Source organism: Candoia aspera, chromosome 2 (genome assembly GCF_035149785.1).
Source record: "Candoia aspera isolate rCanAsp1 chromosome 2, rCanAsp1.hap2, whole genome shotgun sequence".
Classification (NCBI taxonomy): domain Eukaryota; kingdom Metazoa; phylum Chordata; class Lepidosauria; order Squamata; family Boidae; genus Candoia; species Candoia aspera.
This window is the reverse complement of record NC_086154.1, coordinates 159745825-159768416: the sequence shown is the minus strand read 5'-3', so window position 1 is coordinate 159768416 and position 22592 is coordinate 159745825. Positions and strand designations below refer to the sequence as shown.

The window sequence follows — 22592 nt, the reverse complement described above, 5'->3', positions numbered from 1 at the left end:
TCCGCTTGGCCAATAAGGAATGGCAAAAGGACCAAAATGCTGCAGCGCGGGTCAGGAACCTTCTTGCTGCTTCCTCCTTCAAAGCGCTGGGAAAAATGGCTGAAAGAGGAAACGCCGGCGATTATCGGAGAGAGGGGAGTGAAAGGGAGCAGCCAGAGCGCGTGCGCGCGCAACCGTATAGCCTCATCGGGTGGTACCTGCTGCCATGTCATTGTCCTTTTTGATTAACCAGGGGGAGCTCGAGGGGGCACTGCTATCCTCCACCCTGCTGGCCTCGCTGCTTCCACTCTTGGCAGGGCCAAGAGAAAAACATTGGACTACTTAAGAGGAAAGCAAGATCCGACGCATTGATCGAGCTCTGAAATTTATCTTAAGCATCAGTTGGTAAGTTCCATGGGGATTGGGACCAAAATGGGACCCCAGTGAAGTTTGCTTCTGAAACCTGGGAGTTGCGGGGAAAAAAGCCATCAGGAACTGAACTGAGCTGCGGAGAGACTTTGCCTTTTAAAATAGTGCTGATTTATGTGTATAGTTAAATGTAGCACCATCAAGAGATTATAGCAAAACTAAAATTTAGTCTGTAACATTAATACTAATTAGTTCTAGCAACTATGAAAAAAATAGCAAGTAGCAGCATCCACAGCAAACTAACAACACACACAAAGCGACATTACGCAAATGCCATTCTTAAATGCTTGCCTTCTGTCTGATGCAAATAAGTCATGGTGTCTGTATGATGACATAACACGTTGCCTCCCTTCCACAAACACTCATGATAGCAAGGCTTAAAAAATGTTATCCCCAGTTCCGGAAAGATCCTGCATTATGTTCCAGTTATTTTAGCAATGATCGTATAATTGTTTTCATTCTGTTTTGTTCCACCCAGTTACTTTGGAAGGATAGTGTATTTATTAAATAAGTATACTGTATTAATTTTTCTCAGTAAACCTTAAAGAGCTATAAAATCACCATAATCTCAAGTACAGGATGGAAAATGAACCTGAGACAAAACTGGTAAAATTTCAAGTGAGTCAGCTGACATAGTATCTGCAAAATTTTTTGTAGTCACAGGTTGTTTTTGTTTTTGGTGGTTTTTTTAATCTACACTTAAATAATGTACATTTGAAGCCATTCTCTAAGAAGCTAACTTGGTTCCTGCTGAAAGAAATGTTGAATTCCATATACCTAAACATCTGTTGAATAAAACCTATATGTATACTTACTGAATTTTTTAAGATAGACTGGGGCAAGACCTGTTATGGTTATTATTCTCCAATACTGCTTGTTCTTCTGTATTTTTAATATGTTTAATATTTCTTATTAATATAATAATGCTAAAATTCTAAACGTCTCTAGAAATAGAAAAATATATTATTTCTATTTATTGAAAGGAAGGAATATCTCAGGAGTTGGGAAATAAATGGAAGAGCTGCGCTTTGCTTTTATTTATAATCACAATGTAGTCTATACTCTTAATTATTCTGGGATGTTTTCTAGATGCAAAATATTTCTTACGGTAAGGAGGAATACACATTTCAACTCTGTTACAGACTATGAGAACTTGTTAAACATATTAAATTCTTAGTTTACCTCTTCTGTGGTTAGGAACCGTAAATACTTTTCCTGACATATTATTGCTCTTGATCAGTATTAATGCGGAGAACCACTGGAGCTTGTCAGTCATCCCACAGACACACACCATCCCACAGCCCCACTCATGTACTTGAAAGTTAGAAGTGCCTGATGTAATACCTGATGCTGCTGCACATTTTCCAGGCAGGCTAGACAAGAGAAGCTATAGGTCAGCAAAGAACTTGGTGTGCAGTCTACTCAGAGAGGAAGTCTTTTACAGAGGTTATGGACAGAAAACCAGGAAGAAAAAAAAAGAAAATGGGGCAGACATTTGGATATAGTTGCTAGGGCTAAGGATGCAAGGAAGCCACTGGAAAAATTAGAAAGGGAGCCGCAGAGTATGGGGAAAGCCATAGATAGAAGGAAATAAGCGGAGAGGAAAACTATGGCTGATTCCATTGGCCTCATCAGGTGTTACCCCAGTCAGCTTGCATGATACCCACAGGCTGGGATCACATAGTGCATTATGTGAAGCACCATGGTTTACAAGCCATAATAACTAGGCTCACCCACTGCATTGTCAATATGCAGTTTGGTTGGCTTGGTCTTTGGTTATACCTGATGCATAAATTCAGGCACAAAATCCAACGTTATCCAACCCTGAATAGAAAAAATGTCAAACCATGGAAGAAAACAAGCTATTATGGGATCAGTAGCTTCAGGTAAGAAATGCTCCATAGATTCATAACGGGGGAGAGCACATCACTTACCTTCAGTTTACTTGATTCGCCCCAGACAATCAGAAAAATGCTCTTAAGCTTTGCCAAAGTGAGGCTGTATATACTGCAAGCTGAATGTGACTCCTTGAAGAGAATGTGTTCCTAAATATCTGGAAAAGAAATCCTGACTTTCCTTTAGGATCCTTTGGGTGGCTGAAAAAACAGTCCCCTTCTATGAATAAATCAGACTATAAAAAGAGCTTGTTCCTAGGTTGAAAGATCAGAACTTAAGTTACTGTACTTTGATATTGTCCTATATCATTTTTTTTATATGTACAAACATTGTCACCCAGGAAACTTATTAGGAAAGATTATATTATTGAGATAGAAATATTGTGCATACACTAACTGAAGATGTTTCTATCGTGTTAGCATTTTTCCATGCTGTTTTGTATTTTCATTGTAAGCTATCTTGAGAATGAGTGTAATAAAAAAAAATCAGGCATAAATATTTAGTTATAAATAATTAAGGTAGCAAAAATAGTCATACTGAAAACAGTCATAGCACTTTGGCTATATATTTATCACAGATGTTTGCTCTTTTTTCATCTCTACCATATTTTCCTCGATGACAGATGTTTTTGTGTGAAGATATTATTAGAAAGTGACAAAGACTGTTTCTGAGAGGACATAATAGAACTTGAGTGTAAATATGTAAAAAAAAAATTCCTAATGTAGCACTACAGCAAATTTTTGGCCTGGGCTCTCAAGTCCTCCCCCACAAAAAACCAAAAGGGATATAAATTTGTGCCATGTATAACTTAGTACTATAGGATATACAAGCAGAGGTTCTGAAACAAAATGTCTAGAGATAGGAGGATTTTTGACTGGGAATCTTAGCCAGCCTCAAACTTATCTATGACTTACAAGACTAACAGCCAACATTGCAAGTTACTGTAAGCTCTTCCATTTTTTTCCTCGCAGCCTTCAAACATGCAAAATAGATGTTAGAATAAATTACATTCAAAGATAATGGCTGAGTTCACTTGTACAAATTCATAATGTGACTTCTTTGGTTTTGGCTTAGCAGAATGTGTAAACTTTGCTCTTAGAGTTTATAAATTATGTTCTGTGGCTTAACGTTATGTCTGAACCTGCCCATTATGGCTGTCCCTCTTTGTCCATATCTGTACTTCATCCTACAAATACTTTTACAGAATTCTGAGTTCTTTCCCTCTCTAAAATTCCACGGCCACTGAACAACAGTAATCTTCATTGGACTAGCTGACTCCCTGGCCATTTCTGGATGTCTTTTTTCCTTTTTTTACTTATACAAACTCTGTTTCACCATGCCTACCAATACCACCTCTTTTTATGTATAGAATACCATTTCAGCTGCAAAAAGGCTGAGTTTACACCTTGGCTGCACTACGTATCTGTGGTTTAGCCACTAATACGTAAAACTCATCAGTCATGGCATAATAAACTAATAATGGCCTCTGTAGCATTGAGTGCTATTAATATATATATAGTAATAATCAAACACAAACAGAGGAAAGTACTTCCCCAAAGTAAACTTAGCAGTCATAAAGCAAGAAATCTCTTCTAGAGTGATGAATTAGAGGAGGACGACAGGAAGGATAGGTTAATTAGGAATTGTGTTAATAAGGGATGAGGTTAATAACTGAGGTTGCATTTCTGAATGTATTCATATAAATACATAATTCTTTTTTTTTCTGTTAAAGAATTTAGCATGGTGCCACTTATCACCAACTTACATTGTGTACAGTAGAACAAATCAGATATTAGGATTCTATTGTCTACCCAGGCAGGCCACTAGTTGTTTTGAATGCACGTACAAGGGACTGTAACCTAATTTCTTTCCCCGCTCTACTATGGAAGCCCAGGACGGACGTTTGGCTAAATTCCTGAGCAAACACCTTTTACCCTTCACTGCCCCCACTCCCAGGTTAAATAGCTAGGGAGGAATTTGCTGATGTTTTGTCTTTGAATCTTTCCCAGAGAATAATACTATTTTCAGAAATCGAGTCCTCAGGCATCAGAGAAATAAATCCATGTATTCTGGTGGTGCAGAAAGAAAGTTCCTATGCTTTGGTCTTTGTTTAAGGCAGCCTTTCCCAACATGAGGAACATCCTAGAATGGTATAAGGTAACTTGAACAGCCCCAAAGAAATATCTGGATAAAGAGGATAAAGAAAGAGGAGGGGATCAGCAGATCTAGCCAGTCTGATGTCTGGATCCAAAGGGGAAAAGTATGGAAAACATCTCAGCTGTCCCTTAAAATCATTTTCCTTGCATCAGCTCAATACAAATACCTCCACAAGCAGCTAGACTGTTTATCCAGCATGGCCAGGAATTATGGGAATTAAATACTAAAGGAGAATGATGTAACTCAGAGGAAAAGGAAGGAAGCATCTCTTCCAGGTTAGGGAATGGGAATCCTCCAGGATTTTAAGGGAAATCCATGTGCACCTTGTCTTCTAGAATGTATTGGGGAAGGGGGTTGGATGAACTCAAGAATTTAATTCATTTTACTACTATTTTTCTTCTTCATTTTTGATAGCTTACCTTTGTTTTCATTTACTCTTCCAATCTACTCCTTCTTCTCTAAGCCCAACGCTCATCCATGTTTTACTTTGTTGTCAAATATTTTCTAATAAAAGTAATTATTATTATAAACAATTTTGATGCCACATTGTTATGTAACATGCCTCAGATGGCATTGGCTTCTGCAAATTGAACGTTGCTGGACTTGTAGCCTTTGTGGTTGTTTTCCCCCCATTTTGTTAGAAGAAAGGGGAAGACACTTTCCCTTTTTTAGTCTTGTTCCTATGGTTGGGGAAGAGGAAGAAAAAAAGATGGCAACAAATACCAGTGAAAGCAACCACTGCGGCATCATCGTGGGCTTGGGTGAGACTCAGTGGCTCCTTCTATAAGTCTATTGATAATATTCAACTTTTTACTACTAAATGGATAGAGCCATTTTTGTTTTCTAAAAGGCAGGAAGTAGCACCTTTGAAAACCAGGAACAGTCTTGTATGAAATAAATGTAATATCATTACATAGGGCCCAAGACATGGCAGAGTAAAGGCAGAAAGGAGCATGAGAAAAGTCTCAGCCCTCAGCATATACTATAGTCATACTCTCACTAGTTAGCAGTTGTTGCAATATTCCATTTTTCTATAATATGAGGAATTTCTAATATTCCAAAAAAGATATTAGGCCCATGCTGTGCTTCAAATTCAAAGGCCAAAAGGTAGTCCAGGCCATGTGGGATGCACATGAAGTATCCTAAGACAAAATGCATCTCCTCCTAAGATCATGTTGCAGCTGTGATAGGAAGCTACACAATCCTGGGAAAAGACACTAAGGCAGACAGGAGCTGTATCCCTGAATGCTCCAATATGCCTTTTTGCAATTGAATCTGAAATGCTGCACAGCCCTAACATTCATGTCTAGGTGTAGTTCTCATCTGCAACACGCTCACTACTAAAAAGACTTTACCATTAAAAGAATTACACTTCAGGTCTGTTCCTATCTGTACCACAATGATTTAATTCTGGTGCAGTGCTGTGTGGTGATGAGAAATCTTTCCCTTGAGGTTCTGTATTTCTTCCTTCCATTTGAAAGAAGGAGAGGGACCATACAAGTTGGAGGGCTGCTTTTAACTGCCGATACACACTGCTATCTTGGCTGAGTTCTCCAGAAGGTCTGCATCTACAAAGGTCTTTGAATGCAAGAAGAAATACTGTTGGTCCATTCATTCATATGGCCTTGCTATGTCATACAAATACACACTGTGCTAGACACAGACAAGCATCTCGTGGGCACAGCTGTATATATTTCAGTAATTCTTCAACTAATATTATCCATTACTAAAATAAAACTGATGGTTTTTTTTAAAGTTGTAGGTGTTTTAGAAAGGTAAAACTGCTGTTTAAAATGCTTATTTGTCAGTTAAAAAACAATGGTCCTTAATGGAAGCATCACATTATTAGTTCTTTTTTTTATTTTAAAGTAGAAGAAACAAAATTTGACTCTATCAGAAGTCTTTGAAAGTCATAAAAGAAACCTCATAGGCAACACACATGGTCACTATATAGTAGCTTTTCAATTTACAAGCCTGTTAACTTGTACCATTCCAGTATATTAAAATGGAATATGCAATAAATGCTAGAGCCTTGAAATACACAATTCTTTTACCAATAGCCTACTGCTATTCCAAATAAGAAATGCATGATGATTTTTTAAAAGTTGTAGGTGTTTTAGAAAGGTAAAATATTACAAAACTGAATTTGTGCATGTAGGTACCACTGAAATATTAAAATAGACTATGTCATGCTCTATAGTGGCATCTAACAAAAGTCTGCATAATTTTAAAAAAATACTGTTTAGATTTCTATTAAAATAACATATTGCTGTCCCCACAATTTACTTGGATGGTAGTTCCTAGTCATGACAAATATATTTTACTGGACAGAGTTCAGGTTTCAAGAAAAGCAACATCCTGCTTTCCTCATCATTCTTGTCTGTTATGAGGCAACTTTTTTGTTTTTGCCTTTTCCTCATGGATTACATACCATGTAAGAAACATGTTCCACATTTTTGCTCTAGTCTTTCTGGAAACCAAGTGAGGCTTGATTCAAATAGGCTAACCATCCACCAATGGGATCTATAAGACCACTTCTGGAAAAGGTGGGAAAATTAGATCCAAGTTATATTTTAATGAAAAGTCACCTCATTGGAAATTATAGCACTGCAGATGAAATTATTAAATGAAAATTTAAAAATCTGCTAAGTTAGCAGAGAAGAGTCACTCACTGATATGCATTTCTTAAAAGGCAGACACATTTGACAAGATTGTGTTATTTGGATTCTGGGTTTTTTCCCCTCCTTCTTTAACAATAACTCAAATGGCTTCCTATCCTCAGAATGCCTTCCTCTCCAGAAAAAAATGTACACTGTAGTCACCAAATACTCACTGATAAACATGATTGTATTTATGCTCTCTGTGGCCACAGGTTCTCTCTCTCCCGCCCTCCCCAAAGATATATGGCAGACAAGCATTTATCTTGTCAGCTTGTCAGCCTGCTGGAAATAAGGGCCCCGCATATTCACCATGCTTGCAAGGCATGTAAGTTCTTTCAACTCTATGTGGTGCAAGCAGTTATTTTCAGAATCCAGTAAACTGAAGACAGTCCTTTTTCAGAAAGAAAAATAAGCCATCAAAAGAACATTCAGATTTTCCAGGCAAAAAAAAACAAAAAATCAAGTATAATGCAATGGAAAGCTTGTAGACTAAACACAGAGGTGTGTGCGCATGTGCAAGTAGGAGAGAGAGAACACATCTGGATTGCCTGCAGGTTTCTCACACCTTCTTGCATTTGTGGTTGCTCTTTCCCCGCTTTCTGATCTTTGATCCCTCTGTTTGGTTCTAATTCAATCTTTTGCTGTTTCAGAATTTCCAGCTGAAGATCATCTATCACTTCTTTCCAGGCAGGAGGACGTTAATCAAACATATCCTCAAACATGCGCTGGCCCATAGCTATATATTGCTCTTTCTCCTCCAGAGTCATCTGCGTCACAAGCTCCGGCCGCTGGTTTACTTGACTGTAAGAGAACGGATGTCCTGCCACCATAACAATGGGGTCTTCGGTCACCACCTCAAACTCATCCTCATCATTGTCATCCGTCAGCCCATAGAGAGTTGTTGCAGCAGTGGCTGCACAGGGAAGGGAGTCCTCATCTGATTCACTGGTCTCACTCTCAGAATCACTGACATTTGTGCCAGATACAGGCGCAATCCCTCCCACAGCAGCTGTAGCGACAGAGGAGGTTTTCTTTTCATGGATGAGCAGAGCACGCATCACCTCTTCATTATTGTCTAGCGCTGCCTGTCCCTCTTCATCTTCCTGCAACATGTTTATGTCTTGACCACCTGCAAGGAAGTATTTAAAAAAAATATATTCATTTTGGACATGAAAGTATTCAGATATTTACCCTGCCGCAACAGACTGTACTATGCAACTAAATTAGTCGGATGATGATGTATGGCTTATGCTTGGGGCTCAGCATTATAAAGTAAATTCAGTGTGCGCCTACTCTAATTAGTCACATTAAGGTGCTTTAAGTTGATAACGTCCACAAACTAAGTTTTTATGCTCCCCTATGTCATGAGTATGGATGGTCAACAGGAGGAGGCCCCTAACACATGCGTAGTTTAGAGACTTTGAGCTGTCATTCAAAGAAACCCAGAACAGACCCACCTTGACTTTTGGGGTTTATCTGTCTGGGTTTTCCCATGCTTCTTCAGTTTGGTAGGATTTTCTGTCTACAATAGCAGTAAATAAAACACTAGAGACTTTCTCCTCGTCTCGGCGTGGTCTTTGCTTAATCAGGACACCCTACTTCCATCTATTGCTGCCACCCCTTCTTTTTACATTCTCGCTTTTAAATATACTTTTAGTTTTAATTTATATATCTTTTATATCTTCTAGCTTTTTATAATTCTTTTTAAATTTTCACCTTTTAGATCCTTTGTGCTTCTTTTTAGTGACTGTATCCCACCCTCTTATGCTGGACTATGGCCTTAATAAACATTGGAATGGATTTGAAAAATGCCTACAATCTAAAACTTCAATAAGAGTGTATATAACAATTTACTACAGTGCACTGAGTACAGATAACAAGATACAGTACTAAAATCAGAAGTACTAAAATACAGTACTAAAATCAGAAAAAATGATTAATTATACAATACTTTAAATTTAAATTCTACCGATTAAATATTGAGCTGTTGAATGAATATATAGAAACATGAGTTTATGTGAATATAAATGTATATAAGCAAAATCATATATTGGTTAGTGACAAACAGAATGCAACAGGAATCAGAAAATTAAGGACATTGTTTTTGTTGCAACGTGTATTTTTTCTGGAATCCTTATCCAAAGTTGCTTTAAAAAGGTAAAAACGTTAAATCCTAAAAAACAACTTTTCATCACGAAACAGGCATGTTTTTATGCATGTAAGTCTACTTTTTGCATGCTTTGATAATATCAGTTGTTTTACATAATAGAAGAAGGAAGCACTAATGCAGTGACTTGGGGGCAAAGTTGTAAAAATTCAAACAAAAGAGTTTCAGCATAAACAGCAAAAAAACACTACAAAGGTTAAAAAGCTGGCATTATAAGAGAGAAAGTAGAAGCTGGAAATTATAACAGGGGCAAATACCATATCACTTTCAAGACTTTACACTGCACCAAAATAAAAGAAATAATAGTGAGTTCGGGTCTTGGCCCCTGGCTTTAGAGGAGGTTTAACACTCTGAAGTATTAAAGTATTATATACTCAGAATAGTCAGTATTAAAATATTAAAATACTATGAAGTGTGAAAAGGGAAACTGTTATACTAGGATGTGTAGGGATGTGGATGCATTCATACATATGGATGAAGGGATATACAGGTAGTCCTTGACCTACGACCATTCATTCAGCGACTGTTCCAAGTTACAACAGTGCTGAACAAAATGTAGTTATGACTGGTCCTTGGAGTTCCAGCCATCCCAGCACCCCTGCAGTCATGTGATTGTGATCTGGGTGCTCGGCAACCCGTTTGCACTTACCACCAGTTGCCATGTGCCCAGTGATCACATGATTGTCATTTGCAACCTTCCCTGCCAGCTTCCCCAGAAAGTCAATGGGGAAGCCGACAGGGAAGGTCACAAGTCACTGGGGTAAGTCTCTCCCATCCACACACCCTCCTCCAGCCCCTCTGTGCTCATGTCGTGCCAGCCAGCCACTCACCCCCATGCATCCTCCCTGACCCTCACTGCACATCCCTCGCACCCTTGTGCACCCCCAAGCACCCTCCCCAACCTATGTGGCACCTCTTGTGCACCCTCCCCAACCCACGCAGCACCTCTTGCACACCCCCTCGCACTCTTGCCCACTCTCCCCGACTTGCAGGGTGCCTCTCGCGCACCTTCCCTGACCCGTGTAGTGCCTCTCATACAGCCTCCCCCGCTTCCTCCCCTACCCAGCAGCAGCCACTTACCTGCCTGCGGGCCTGGGACTTGCAACTTCCTGCCGGCTTCCCCACTGACCTTGGTTATGAGAAACCAGCAGGAAGTTGCCTTGTCTAAAGACTGTGGGATTCAGTTAATGATGGCAACCAGGATTGCAGCAACTGCTGGTGCTAAGCAATGCAGTCACACTTTATGACCTCATCACTTAGTGACATAAATACTGGTCCCAATTACCATTGTAAGTTGAGGACTACCTGTAATATCCATGGTTCCCTATTTACAACCTTTTGGATTATATAACACATTTTTCCCCTTACATCTTTCTTACCTTCTGTGACCTCATTAGGATCATATGCACCTTGCACTGTGCTTTCCCGCAGCCAGACTGGCCTCTCTCTGGGTGGCTTCCCTTCATTTGCTGGCTGATGTGTATCTTCTTGATCCTCCATGTTAATAATTACATTCTGAGTGTACATATCCGCATAAGAAGGACCTTTTGTTGTCCACGCTTCTCTGTGCTGCCCACTTGGTAAACTACTATTTCCCAATGCACCAACAGCTCGTTCTTTGCTGCAGACAATCATAAAACACATTCAGATAAGAGAAATATTATACAGTACTTAAATAAAATTCTTATAACAGCACAATTTAAAAGTTAATATAAATTAGCCAATATTGTATAGGGTCATTAAGACTTCTCAACAGGATCACACAGAGAATCTCCACCAATGATACTCATTTTTAAAGGATTTAAAAGGCACTATATGCTTATTTTGACTGGATTACAGAAACTGCATTAGCTCTAGAGAAATGCTAGAAGCAACAGCAAGACAGAGTTCGGAGGTATTACAACCCTTACCATTTTTGTCTGTAAGCTTACCTTTGACTTTTTCCTAGACACAGCTCCAGACAAAGCACCAGACTGTAACTACCTGTGTCTTTTCTAAGAAAGCCTCTGGGAGTCAGCTACGTACTCTTGGAAATAAAAATACAGGTAACCCTCACTTAATGACGGTAATTGGGACCAGAATTTCTGTTGCTAAGCGACATGGTTGTAAAGTGCAACATCACGACTGCACTGCTTAGCAACAGCCGTTCTAGCACTTCCAGTTGCTGTCATTAAGCGAATCCTGCACTGTTGTTAAGCGTGACATCACATGGTCACTATTTGCAGTCTCCTGCTGGCTTTCCCACAGACTTCATTTGTTGAAAGCCGGCAGTGAAGGTCATAAGAGGTGATCAGGTGACCTTGGAGACGCTGCAACCGTCGTAAGGAGGACTGGTCGTAAGTACCACTTGTTCAGCGCCATCGTAAGTTCAAACAGGTGCTGAATGAGTGGTTGTTAAACGAGGACCACCTGTAATGTTGGTGCTCTGCAGCATGGCAGCTTCCCATTGATTTATATTTACTTAACATAATCTAAAAAATAGGGGACGCGGTGGCGCTGCGGGTTAAACCGCTGAGCTGTCGATCGGAAGGTCGGCGGTTCGAAACTGCGTGGCGGGGTGAGCTCTCGTTGCTCGTCCCAGCTCCTGCTCACCTAGCAGTTCGAAAACATGCAAATGTGAGTAGATCAATAGGTACCGCTTCGGCGGGAAGGTAACGGCGTTCCGAGTCGTCATGCTGGCCACATGACCCGGAAGTGTCTATGACAACGCCGGCTCCAAGGCTTAGAAACGGAGATGAGCACTGCCCCCTAGAGTCGGATTCGACTGGACTTTACGTCAAGGGAAACCTTTACTTTACCTTTTTAATCTAAAAAATATTAGTCAGGCAGAGTACAGAATATGGCAGGCATCATGAGCAGTGCTACAGGCAACAAGTCACCTACTCCTGTAGATGGTCTGCTTATGAAATCTGCAGATGATCCAAAGCTAAGAATGGATAGCCAGTGCCAAATAAAATTGAATCAGTACAGTAGAATTTTAGAGTTCAAAGGGGCCCTCAAAGGTTAACGAATCCAACCCCTGCTCATCGCAGAATACCAATTAAAGCAAGCCTGACAGACGACTGTCAGCGAAGAAGAGCCTACTACCTCTCAGTAATTCACTCCACTGTCAAACTGCTCTTACAATTATATACTGTATTAACATTGATATATAACATGGATCATATATATAAATACACAGGCACACACACTGCTAATTGAAAGGGAAGGGCTGCTGCGCTAATGCGTACTATTGCTTACTAACTGAACTAATGTATTCAGAAGCAAGCACTGCTGCAATTAGTGAAATGTGCATAGGAATTCAGGTATGCGATAAAAATGTTATGGTCTTTAAGATACTGGAGAACTCTAAAAAAAAATCACTGTTAATTTCACGGGATCTTATTAACTTTTTTTTCTGTATGTTAACATTTGTATTAGAGGACAATCTCAGTGTAGTTTAATACTGTGTTAACGTATATAAAAACATATTTTGGGGAACAAAATAATAGTCCTTCAATTCTGAAAAGGAAAAAAAATGTGAAGGCCTAAATCACAGAGTAAAAAAACATATGAAGCATTGTTTTTATATAAACCTATATAAAGTCTAAAGGTATGATTCCATGCATCAGTTAGAAGTAAGTCCAGCTCAGTTAAATCTGGCTTTTTTTATGTGAGTGCATAAGATTACAACCCAATTTATCAAAATTTATCAGATATTTATGCTCGTAAATGTGTTCAGTATCATAGTGGGATTGTACAGCCATCATCTGTAGAAACCTAAATAAATCATAAAAGTCCATTTTTAACATATCCAATGCCATATCTTTTTAGAAATAGAATTTGAGAAGACTATCAACACTTGACTGCCAAGTTCAGACAAATTAATACTCTGGCCCACCTCTGCTTCAGTGCAAGAATCTCCATAGGTTCAGGTTCAAGTAATTCATAAGCTAAATTAACATCCTCAGTCTCACGAAGCAATGCATAAATAGGTTCTATCTGTTCATTAAATCGTGCCACAAGAGTCCTTGCATCCTTTTTAGGCATTGCAGATTCATCTTCTTCCACCTCAGTCTCACAAAATGTGCAGCGAAAAATTCCTACAGAGAAAATAAACCACTAAAAATTAGGAAATATAAAATGCTAATTATTAAATTCTTTGAGGGGTTGTGCAGAGTAATATTTTCATGGGAATGATGCTATTTATTCAGGGATGAGCCAAAACATGGAGAAGACGGAAGTATTTATCAACAGTATTTACCTAACTTAAATTATAGTAATTAATTTACCTAACTGATGGCTCCACCAGTTTAAGGTTTTAAAAGAGGACTGAACAAATTCATGAAGGATCAGGCAGTCAGTGGCTAACAGTCTTGAAAGCTGTTCTACCTGCAGAATCACCAGCAACTGTGAGGCTTTTGAATTTAAGGCCTAATTTTAGAAACTCACAGCACAAGCCACAATGGATATGCAAAGTTCTTTATTAGGTCTTTGTCTCAGTCTGTCAAAGCCACGACTAGCCCCACTTCCTCCTGCCTCCCTCCTTAAGCCTCCCGCCTTTTCTTTGTCCCACCCCTTCCTCTGCGTTGACAGCTTGCGTGATGGTGGCTTCGCAGTCTCTCAGTTGTGAGTGGGGTTGTTGCTAGCTGCTTTCTTCTCATCCCTTGCCCCTCCATTGTTTCTCCTCTCTCTTTCATTCCCCTTGATGTGTAGGGTTGGAGCACCCAGTCGCAATTAGCTATTGCTTCTGGGTTCTCCAACCTTACAGCAACCTTCCTTTGACAGCAGCTGCCACTGCTTTCCTAGCGAGGCTTGTGAGTTTCCCGTTGGTAGTTTGTTGGCCAGTGTGTGCCACTAAATGGGCTGTTAGTCTGATTCATCAGGGGTCTTGCGTTCTCCCCTGTGCCAGGCCTCCACATGTATGAATATGTACACACACAAGAGGAAAAAAATGTATAGAAGTGTGAAGTGAACATGAGAGAGAGAATGGAAGTGAGAAGGCTACAGTGGAAGAGAGGATATCAGCTCTGGTTAATCCAGTTCTCATCCACTGTCAGGCAGCTCTCAGCATGTTGTGACATACAGCCTTGGTGGCAAGAAAGGTAGCTTTTATAGTTGAACAATGCAATTTTTCAGGATCCCAGAGGCATGCCCCTCTGGTATACCATTCTTATAGCGGTCCATCTGGCCCCATCTCTACTCTGCTTTAAAAAGGTAGTGAAAACTGGCTTTACAAACAGGCCAGGGCTAAGGACTTTTGTGATTCCGCCAAGTGATCTCATGAGGGAGAACTGAAATTATTTTATGTAACTCCCCATTGCATCATTTAGTTTTTATACCTTTTGCATTCTGATTATTTTCATGAGTTTTTAATATAAGCCAACTTGAGTCTTTCCAATCTTGCAGCAAAATAGGTCTGATAAATAAATGAGTTATTCATATCTCCTATAATTCTACTACTACATGGCACTACTACATGTTTGGGGAGGATTGCAACTAGATTATCCTAATGAAGCATTTAGAGTGCTCTCCCAGATCCATTTTCTTTGGTGCAGCTCTCAAAGTTTACTATGCCTACGACGTGCACTGTGACCATGTCTTGGTTACCCATGTGTCTGTAATATTTCTCTTTTAATATTTTCCCATTATTTAAATTAGAAATAAACTTCTTCATTTTCATTCCTAGAAAGCCTTAATGTCTAGCCAGTATATAACCAGACTGACATAAAAACAACCCCATCATCCCATTTATTACAGCCCTATACAATAAAACTGTACAATAGCAACAATCTTACATTAATACATATATATAAAAACAAAAGCAATGAATATGCTACAATCCAAAATTAATTAACAACGGAAATACTAAAATGAATTGAAATAAAATACTATGTTAAGAAATTCTAAATCTAAGTGATGGTGCAGCGTATTGTGCAGATGGTAGCACAGAACTGGGCAACCTGGGAGGATATTTTCGGGTCCTTGTCCGAAAGAAGTAACATTAGATAGAAGTCATTCTCCCTGCCTCAAAATTTCTTCAATAATGGATATATAAGGATCTGTCTAGAATCCTTATATAGGGAACAGCATAACAACATATGGCTTAGGGTTTCTATCAAGCCGTCACCACATGGACATAGCCGAAGGTGCATAGGAGTACCCTTGAAACATCCAAAAAGGACTGCTGAGGACAGTGTGTTCAGCCTGGCTAAAGTGAAAGCTTTACGAAATTTCAAAATTGTGATATATGATAGATAAGAAGCTGGAACGAACAGATATTGGGGTGTAGCACCTTACTTAAATTTGTTTGGAGACTATATCCCAGATTTGTTGTTTCAGGGTGGTTCTAGCATTATCAAATCCTAATGAGCACAAACTTTCCACAGAGAAGCCCAGCAATTTAATTTTTTCTAAGGCTTTTTTTTAGCCAAGATGACTTAAAATGATCTCTAAATATTAATGGGGCTAAACCTAAAAGCAACAGAATTAATTTTAGCCAGAAGGTAAGAAGAAGGAACCATGCTCTGGCATCCAATGAAACTATACCTATTTCTACCCATAGGATGGCATTTTTGATACTTTTTGGTACCATCAATATGGCTCTAATAAACTTATTCTGAATAGTTTCAATAGAATTGAGCTTAGCAAAGGAGCAGATCTGAGAGCCATAGAAAAGCTGAGGGACCACCTTAGCTTGAAAAACCTTGCAAGCTGCAGGAATATAATAGGTTCCTTTTGAATGGTAGAATCTTGCAACAGCTGATGGGGTACGCTGTGCAACACTTGCCCGATACAGAAAATGAGCGTTCCAGGATAAGGAAGCATGGAACTGCACTCCAAGGTATTTATAGGTGCACACTTGTTCAATTGGAGTCCCATTTATTTGCCATTTGTGAACCTTATAAAGGTGTCAGGCGAAAACTAAAACTTTAGTTTTCTCATAAGTTATTGAAAGTTTTTGATCTGTGCAAAATAAAGCTAGTACCCTAAGTGCTTTTCTCATTCCCATTTGTGAGGTAGACATAATGACTACATCATCGGCATACAATAATGCTGGAATTGCACGATCAGCCAAAATAGGTGAATGATGGGCTGAAACAGCAAGCACTTGGATTATTGGATTTAGATACAAGTTGAAAATGAGCTAATATGCAGCCTTGTCTTACACCTCTGTAAGTTGGGACTGTTTTAGATAAACGTCCCCAAGGGGTACATCTAATTTTCAGGGAGGTATTTGAATAAAGCGACGGAATAAGAGCTAGCAGCCTTTTGTCAATCGTGGAATGCCTCAGACTATCCCACAATCTCTCCCTTGGTATTAGATCAAAAGCTGACTTAAAATCAACAAAGGTTGCAAAAAGGGAACCATGAGTGGGGGGAGGGGTAGAATATTTTTCTCCCAAATGGTAAAGAACCAATGATCTAGTGTTGAATATTCCTCTCTAAATCAGGCCTGTTCTTCAGCAATATTATTTTCATTTTGTACCCAATCCACTATCTTTGAATATAAAAATCTGGCATAAAGTTTATTTTTTGTGTTTAATAAACTGATAGGCCTATAATTTGTAGGGTCGAGTCTATTTCCTTTATTTTTGTATATTGGTACAATAGTGGCCTGATTCCACTCAGATAGAAATTGTCCTGTGTTATTAATGTGTGGCCAAAGCTGGGGCCCACCAGTTTTATTTTCCCTTATTAATTCTGGGAGAATAAAATCACCTCCAGATGCTTTACCTGGTTTTAATTGGACAATAAGATCTTTAACCTCAGCTATGGATACTGGTGACCAATCTGGGAGGTCATTACAAGAGGGAATCACATCTGAGATTACAACAGATTCCCCTTTAAAGATGTTATTAAAATGACCCTCCCATTTATATGCAGATATTTGTGTAATAGGGCCAAACTGTCTGTCTATAACTGACTGATTTATTAAATGCCAGAACCAAGTGGAATTCTTGAGCTTTGCTGCTAAAATTTGTTGTTTATTCGTTTAGTCGCTTCCGACTCTTCGTGACTTCATGGACCAGCCCACGCCAGAGCTTCCTGTCGGTCGTCAACACCCCCAGCTCCCCCAGGGACGAGTCCGTCACCTCTAGAATATCATCCATCCATCTTGCCCTTGGTCGGCCCCTCTTCCTTTTGCCTTCCACTCTCCCTAGCATCAGCATCTTCTCCAGGGTGTCCTGTCTTCTCATTATGTGGCCAAAGTATTTCAGTTTTGCCTTTAATATCTTTCCCTCAAGTGAGCAGTCTGGCTTTATTTCCTGGAGTATGGACTGGCTTGATCTTCTTGCAGTCCAAGGCACTCTCAGAATTTTCCTCCAACACCACAGTTCCAAAGCATCGATCTTCCTTCGCTCAGCCTTCCTTATGGTCCAGCTCTCACAGCCATATGTTACTAAGGGAACACCATTCCTTTAACAATGCAGACCTTTGTTGTCAGTGTGATGTCTCTGCTCTTAACTATTTTATCAAGATTTGTCATTGCTCTTCCCCCAAGGATTAAACGTCTTTGATTTCCTGACTGCAATCAGCATCTAAAATTAAATTACTGCAATTGTCTCTTATAGCCTGTCATTTTTTTATCTTTAGATCTTTATAATTTTTTTTAATCTTAAGTAATTTTAAGGCATTTGCAGAATTTTCCTGGTGAAAGGAAGTTACTGCATTTAAGAGAGCCTTTTTAGCTTTGATGCAATCATTATCATACCAAGATTTAGATCTTTTATGTGCATAAACACAATTTGCTGTTGTGGTCACTATCAGGGCGAGTTCCAATATAAAAGTAAGCTAGGTAACATACAAAGTTCTGGGAAATCATAATATAGTCAATCACACTGGACCCATTTGAGCACCAGAAAGTAAATTCCCCTTTTATGTCACCCCTGACAGTGCCATTTAGTATAACTAGATCTAAACTATCCACAAACTGAGCCAAACAAAATCCTGCAATATTACATTTTTGATCTTTAGATTGTCTGGCTGATAAATAGTCCACATCAATTTTAGGGGGCATTGGCCACTTAAAATGAGTTTGCAGAGAGGCATGAGACTGGCCAATACATGCGCTAAAATCACCAGCAATCATTATGATAGAATCTGGGTATTGACATGATAGCGAATTTACGTAGGTATTGAACTGATCCCACAAATTATTTATTTCCCTATGACCACGAATTGGGGGGAAGTATGCATTAACAAGTAATACAGTGTAAAATTTAAATCTAAGTAGGAGGGCTAAAGCCACATTTGAGTAAGACTCCAGCATAAATACTGGGACATTGAGTTTAACAGAAATCATAGAACTCAGGCCACCTAATGGTCTACCTTTTTTTGTACTGGGAATTGCATTCAAAGAAAAGGGGGTATATCCAGGTAGTAACAGGTCCTCCCTAGCCCATGTTTCTTGAAACAAAAGAATATAGAAAAAAGAAATATATTATCTAAATGGAACATCTGACATCTTTGTTTTCCATCCTGCAACATTCCAGGAAAGGATAGAAATGCCCCCTTCTGTAGGATAAAGTCATTCAGAGTCTGAGGGTAATATCAGTGAATTAGCTGTACATACAGAGTCGTTCTTCTGGAATGGGGTCAGAATTGGAGTTTCATCTAGTGTTGCCTGTTGTGACACCACCTGAGTTTGGGGGGTGGGTGATTCACTCCAGCTGGGTGATTTTAAAACTTCCAACAGCAGTATCCAAATCTAAATTTTGGGGAAGAGGACCTGTAGGTTCCAAAGCCATCATGTGGAGAAGGTCTATGATCCAAAGAGAATTGTTCGGCATCTGTCTGTGGTATGAGAAAAACTCCTCAATAGTTATCAAGGTCTGGCACTCTCCAGCAGGCTTCTCATTCATCCCATGAGGGCTGGAACAATTGTTATTTGGGTGGTGATTTCCATCTATTTTTTTTATCCCCCAAATTATGACAATTAGTATCAATAATTGGAGTCATAAGATCAATGAGTGGTTCTCTGTTGCAACAGCGTCCAATAAGGTTTTCTTAAGATTTTCCAGCTTATGTATTATATTACCTTGTTATTTCCTGGGCAGAGAGCCAAAAGCACTGATAAGGCTAGCTTCAGCTGGATCTGTCTCACCGTCATTTTGTAAGGATGGTTGACTCCCACTGCCTTGATTTTCCGAGGTCATAAGTGGGGAGGAAGGCTTATTAACTTCTGTTACAGTTTTGGACTGGAAATGAAATCTGGGGGAGGCGAAGTTGGACAATTAACTATTACATTCCGAAACACTCTGATAGGGAAGATTTGGTATGATGCTAAGTATGGTCTCACCTTAAAGTAGCATTAGTGGGATAGTAGGCTGTTCAAAAGATAGCAAGATCCGTTTTTGGTTTTGCACAGTAGGAAGCCATTTGATAGCTCCTAAATCGATCACTCTGTAGTGGCAGTGCAGGAGTTGCCCTAAAGAGGTTTTGATTGCTCTCCTAGAATCCCAGTGTCTGATATTGAGGCTATTCAGGGAGATACAGAGAGCAACCTGCTGAGTCTGAAGTAAACGGTTTTGCTTCCAGGGAAATTCCTTTTTTAAATCCAGAGAGATGTTGGTCTGTATAGAACCACCACTCTTTACCTTATCAAAGAGTTGGGATTTGACAGTGCATATGTTTGGTTGTTGCACATTATCAGTTTGTTTAACAACTAGTCCTTTATCCAAGCACATGCCAGGAATGACTTGCTTTGCCAGAGCTTCTGCCTTAGTTTTAATGGTGGCAGCAGGTCCGGCAAAGTCTTTTTTCAGCACATCTAAGTTATATTTTATATCTGACAGCTGCTCGAATAGTGTAATGACAGTCTGAGCTGTGAGAAGACAATGCTTTGCCATGTATTCTGTTGTGTTTTCCCAGGGGAGTCTCTCCAAGTTCTGGTATTGTATCTTATTTTTAAACTTACTTTTGTTTCTCTTGGAATTTTTAGGTGAGCTAACAAATTGTATTGGAGACAAACAGTGAGAGTCCGGGAGGGAGGTCAAATTCTCATTTAGCTCTTCCCTGATAGAGAGTGAAAGGTCTAACAACTGTTGCTTCTCAAGCTCTGTTTGAAAATCCCATTCGAATGATTCAAGGGCTGCATATTTGTTTGAAGTGGGAGGAAGATTTACTTTACTTACAGTTTCCTTTTGTGTAAGGAAGTCTTCTATCTTTGGTTGTTTAGCAGATTTTGAAGAGGAGAGAGCCTGGACTAATTCCATGCCATTTCTTCTGTTTCCCCATGTTGTTTAGTCCACTCTGACACTTTACTTGCACCTTTTACTCCACAGTTGTCTCACCATAGAAGAATGTGAATATATTTATAATAGTGTACTAATAAAAGTCTAATTTAAAAGCTACAGTAATCTAATATACTTATTTTAACTAAAACTATCTGCAAAAGAAACAAAATAGCTAGAATGTACTGCTTAAAAATAATATAAAATTAAAAGGGCAGGAGCGTAAAAAGACGTGTGTTGCTGGGCTGCTGTGTTGGCTCTAAAAACAACCCCTGTTTAAAGAAATCACATGGAACAACCAAGTTATATGGGCCTTTTTCTACCCCCAAATCAACCCTCCCAGATAAGAAGGCAAATAATTATTTCAGCTCTTCAGGGGATTCTTGTATCTTACCTGTATTAGGTTCAAACAACTGATTTGCCTCTAAATCTGTGAAGGTACTGGAACAAATAGGACACCTGAAGGAGGCTCGGTTCGTAGAGTCTCTTTCATCTGTCTCAATTCTCCTTCTCATGTGATCCAACTTATACTTCACCACATTGACCAGTAGGCGGTAATTAATAAAGTAGAAATTGTGCCTGGTGGTCTTGCCATCTGGAGCTGTCTCCACTCTCATCCTGCATTTGATAAATTTGTCACCTTTAAGAGTGTTGAGAATTGCTCGCAACTGCTTCCGATCAAACTTCAGAAGCTCCAACATGTCTTCCTCCTTTACACATGGGTTCCGAATTAGAATGTCCAGGGCCAAAGCATGTTCGGTACCATAAAAACCACGTACTACATACTTAGCAAGGCGTTTCAGAGAAGCTGGGACCTCAGTAAGAATGTCTGGATCCGTCATAGCAGTTGTCCTGCAAAATAAATACTATATTCAAATTCTTGTTTTGTTCCACTTAGCAGGGTCAAATCCACTGTCCACTATAATTAACTATAAATGTAATAAACAACAGAAAATTAGAAAACTACATATATACTACTACTTCTAGTCTTCAAGCCTTCTTCACTGTTGTTACATGTGCAGAAACAAAGAAAAATCTACTATTGTACCCCTATCTTCCAGTATGTGTAAAAACTTCAAGTCACTCAAGGCTGTATTGATTAATACAGTATCTTATTTAATTTTTCATTAAGAGGGCCAGCAGGTGACAGATGTTTAAATTCATGCCTTTACATGTGGAGTATCGCTCTGTCTACCTAATGTAAGCTGCAAACTTCCAGATGACCACTAGATTGCTTTTTGCAGCCCACATCCGGTAGCTTGAGCCATTGCACTAAGGATCTTTCTTCCAACCAAATTCACTGTTGTTTTTCGGCCCAGACTGGGAGAAAAAAAAAGATGTTGAAAGACTGCAAGAACAAAAGATGTGGGAGTATTTGCTTTATCCCCTTAGATACCACTTTCCAAAAAAGGTCAGACCTTTTTCTTTGTGTATGATAGGCGGATGAATGACCCACCGACCAACCAACAAGTTTATTCAGTCAGTGACCAGTAAAATGGAACAATCCCGTGTTTGTGCTGTACCTCTAGCAATGGCAGACTCGCGTGACTCCTGAGTCCTTAAAAATGCTGCCAACAGAAAGGACCTGCAACTGGGAACCCTTCTTCCTGACATACATTTCAACCAGCAGGAAACGGGCTGTTACGACCGCGTTACGAGGAGGAGGATTCAATCCGAAGCCTACCACCTCAGTGGAAACCAGCCAGAATGGACGATGTCTCCCTTTCTCTCACAATCACCTTCGCGCCCAGAAACAAGCAAATCAAGACTATCTCACCCAACGAGTCTGACTGACCTGAAAAGCCCCCAAACAAATTTCTCCGCTGCTATTTAAGCCCACAAGTTTGCGTCACGGTGCCTGCAAACGAAAGTCTGGCCGTCGCGAAACGTCACTACTGTGCGACACATCGTGTTCTACTTCCTACCTCATTAAGGTTAACCTCACCCCCGCAGCTCTAGGGACCAATGGGAATGAAATCAGTGTATGATCAGCCAATAGAAGATAGGCTTCTACGAATCGATATGTGATTGGCCTATTTTAGGAAGGGTGAAAATAGAGGGGCGGTCCACGTCTGCAGCTTCTTTGGG

General features: G+C 39.6%; 1 protein-coding gene across 2 annotated transcripts; it reads right to left on the bottom strand.

Annotated features, from left to right (window-relative positions):
* Positions 1-5841: 5841 nt before the first annotated feature.
* On the bottom strand, positions 5842-22387 carry GTF2E1 (general transcription factor IIE subunit 1). Of its 2 annotated transcripts, none has more exons than XM_063294608.1 (5): positions 22300-22387; positions 20899-21356; positions 13169-13370; positions 10668-10909; positions 5842-8250 (listed from the first exon to the last, which is right to left on the bottom strand). In XM_063294608.1, the coding sequence occupies exons 2-5, from the start codon at positions 21344-21346 to the stop codon at positions 7820-7822; spliced, it is 1323 nt and encodes a 440-aa protein (XP_063150678.1). In that variant the 5' UTR covers positions 21347-21356; positions 22300-22387; the 3' UTR covers positions 5842-7819. The 2 variants fall into 2 exon arrangements, with proteins under 2 accessions (XP_063150678.1, XP_063150679.1); XM_063294609.1 differs by lacking the exon at positions 22300-22387 and adding an exon at positions 22028-22273.
* Positions 22388-22592: the final 205 nt, after the last annotated feature.

Bases quoted from the DNA above. Each gene is read 5' to 3' on its own strand.
- GTF2E1 (XM_063294608.1), bottom strand. From the start codon at position 21,346: ATGACGGATCCAGACATTCTTACTGAGGTCCCAGCTTCTCTGAAACGC. The intron at 10,910-13,168 runs GTGGGCCAGAGT...GATTGTCTGCAG, and splicing joins ATTCTTGCACTGAAGCAGAG to CAAAGAACGAGCTGTTGGTG. The intron at 8,251-10,667 runs GTAAGAAAGATG...ACTTCCTTGCAG, and splicing joins TCCTAATGAGGTCACAGAAG to GTGGTCAAGACATAAACATG.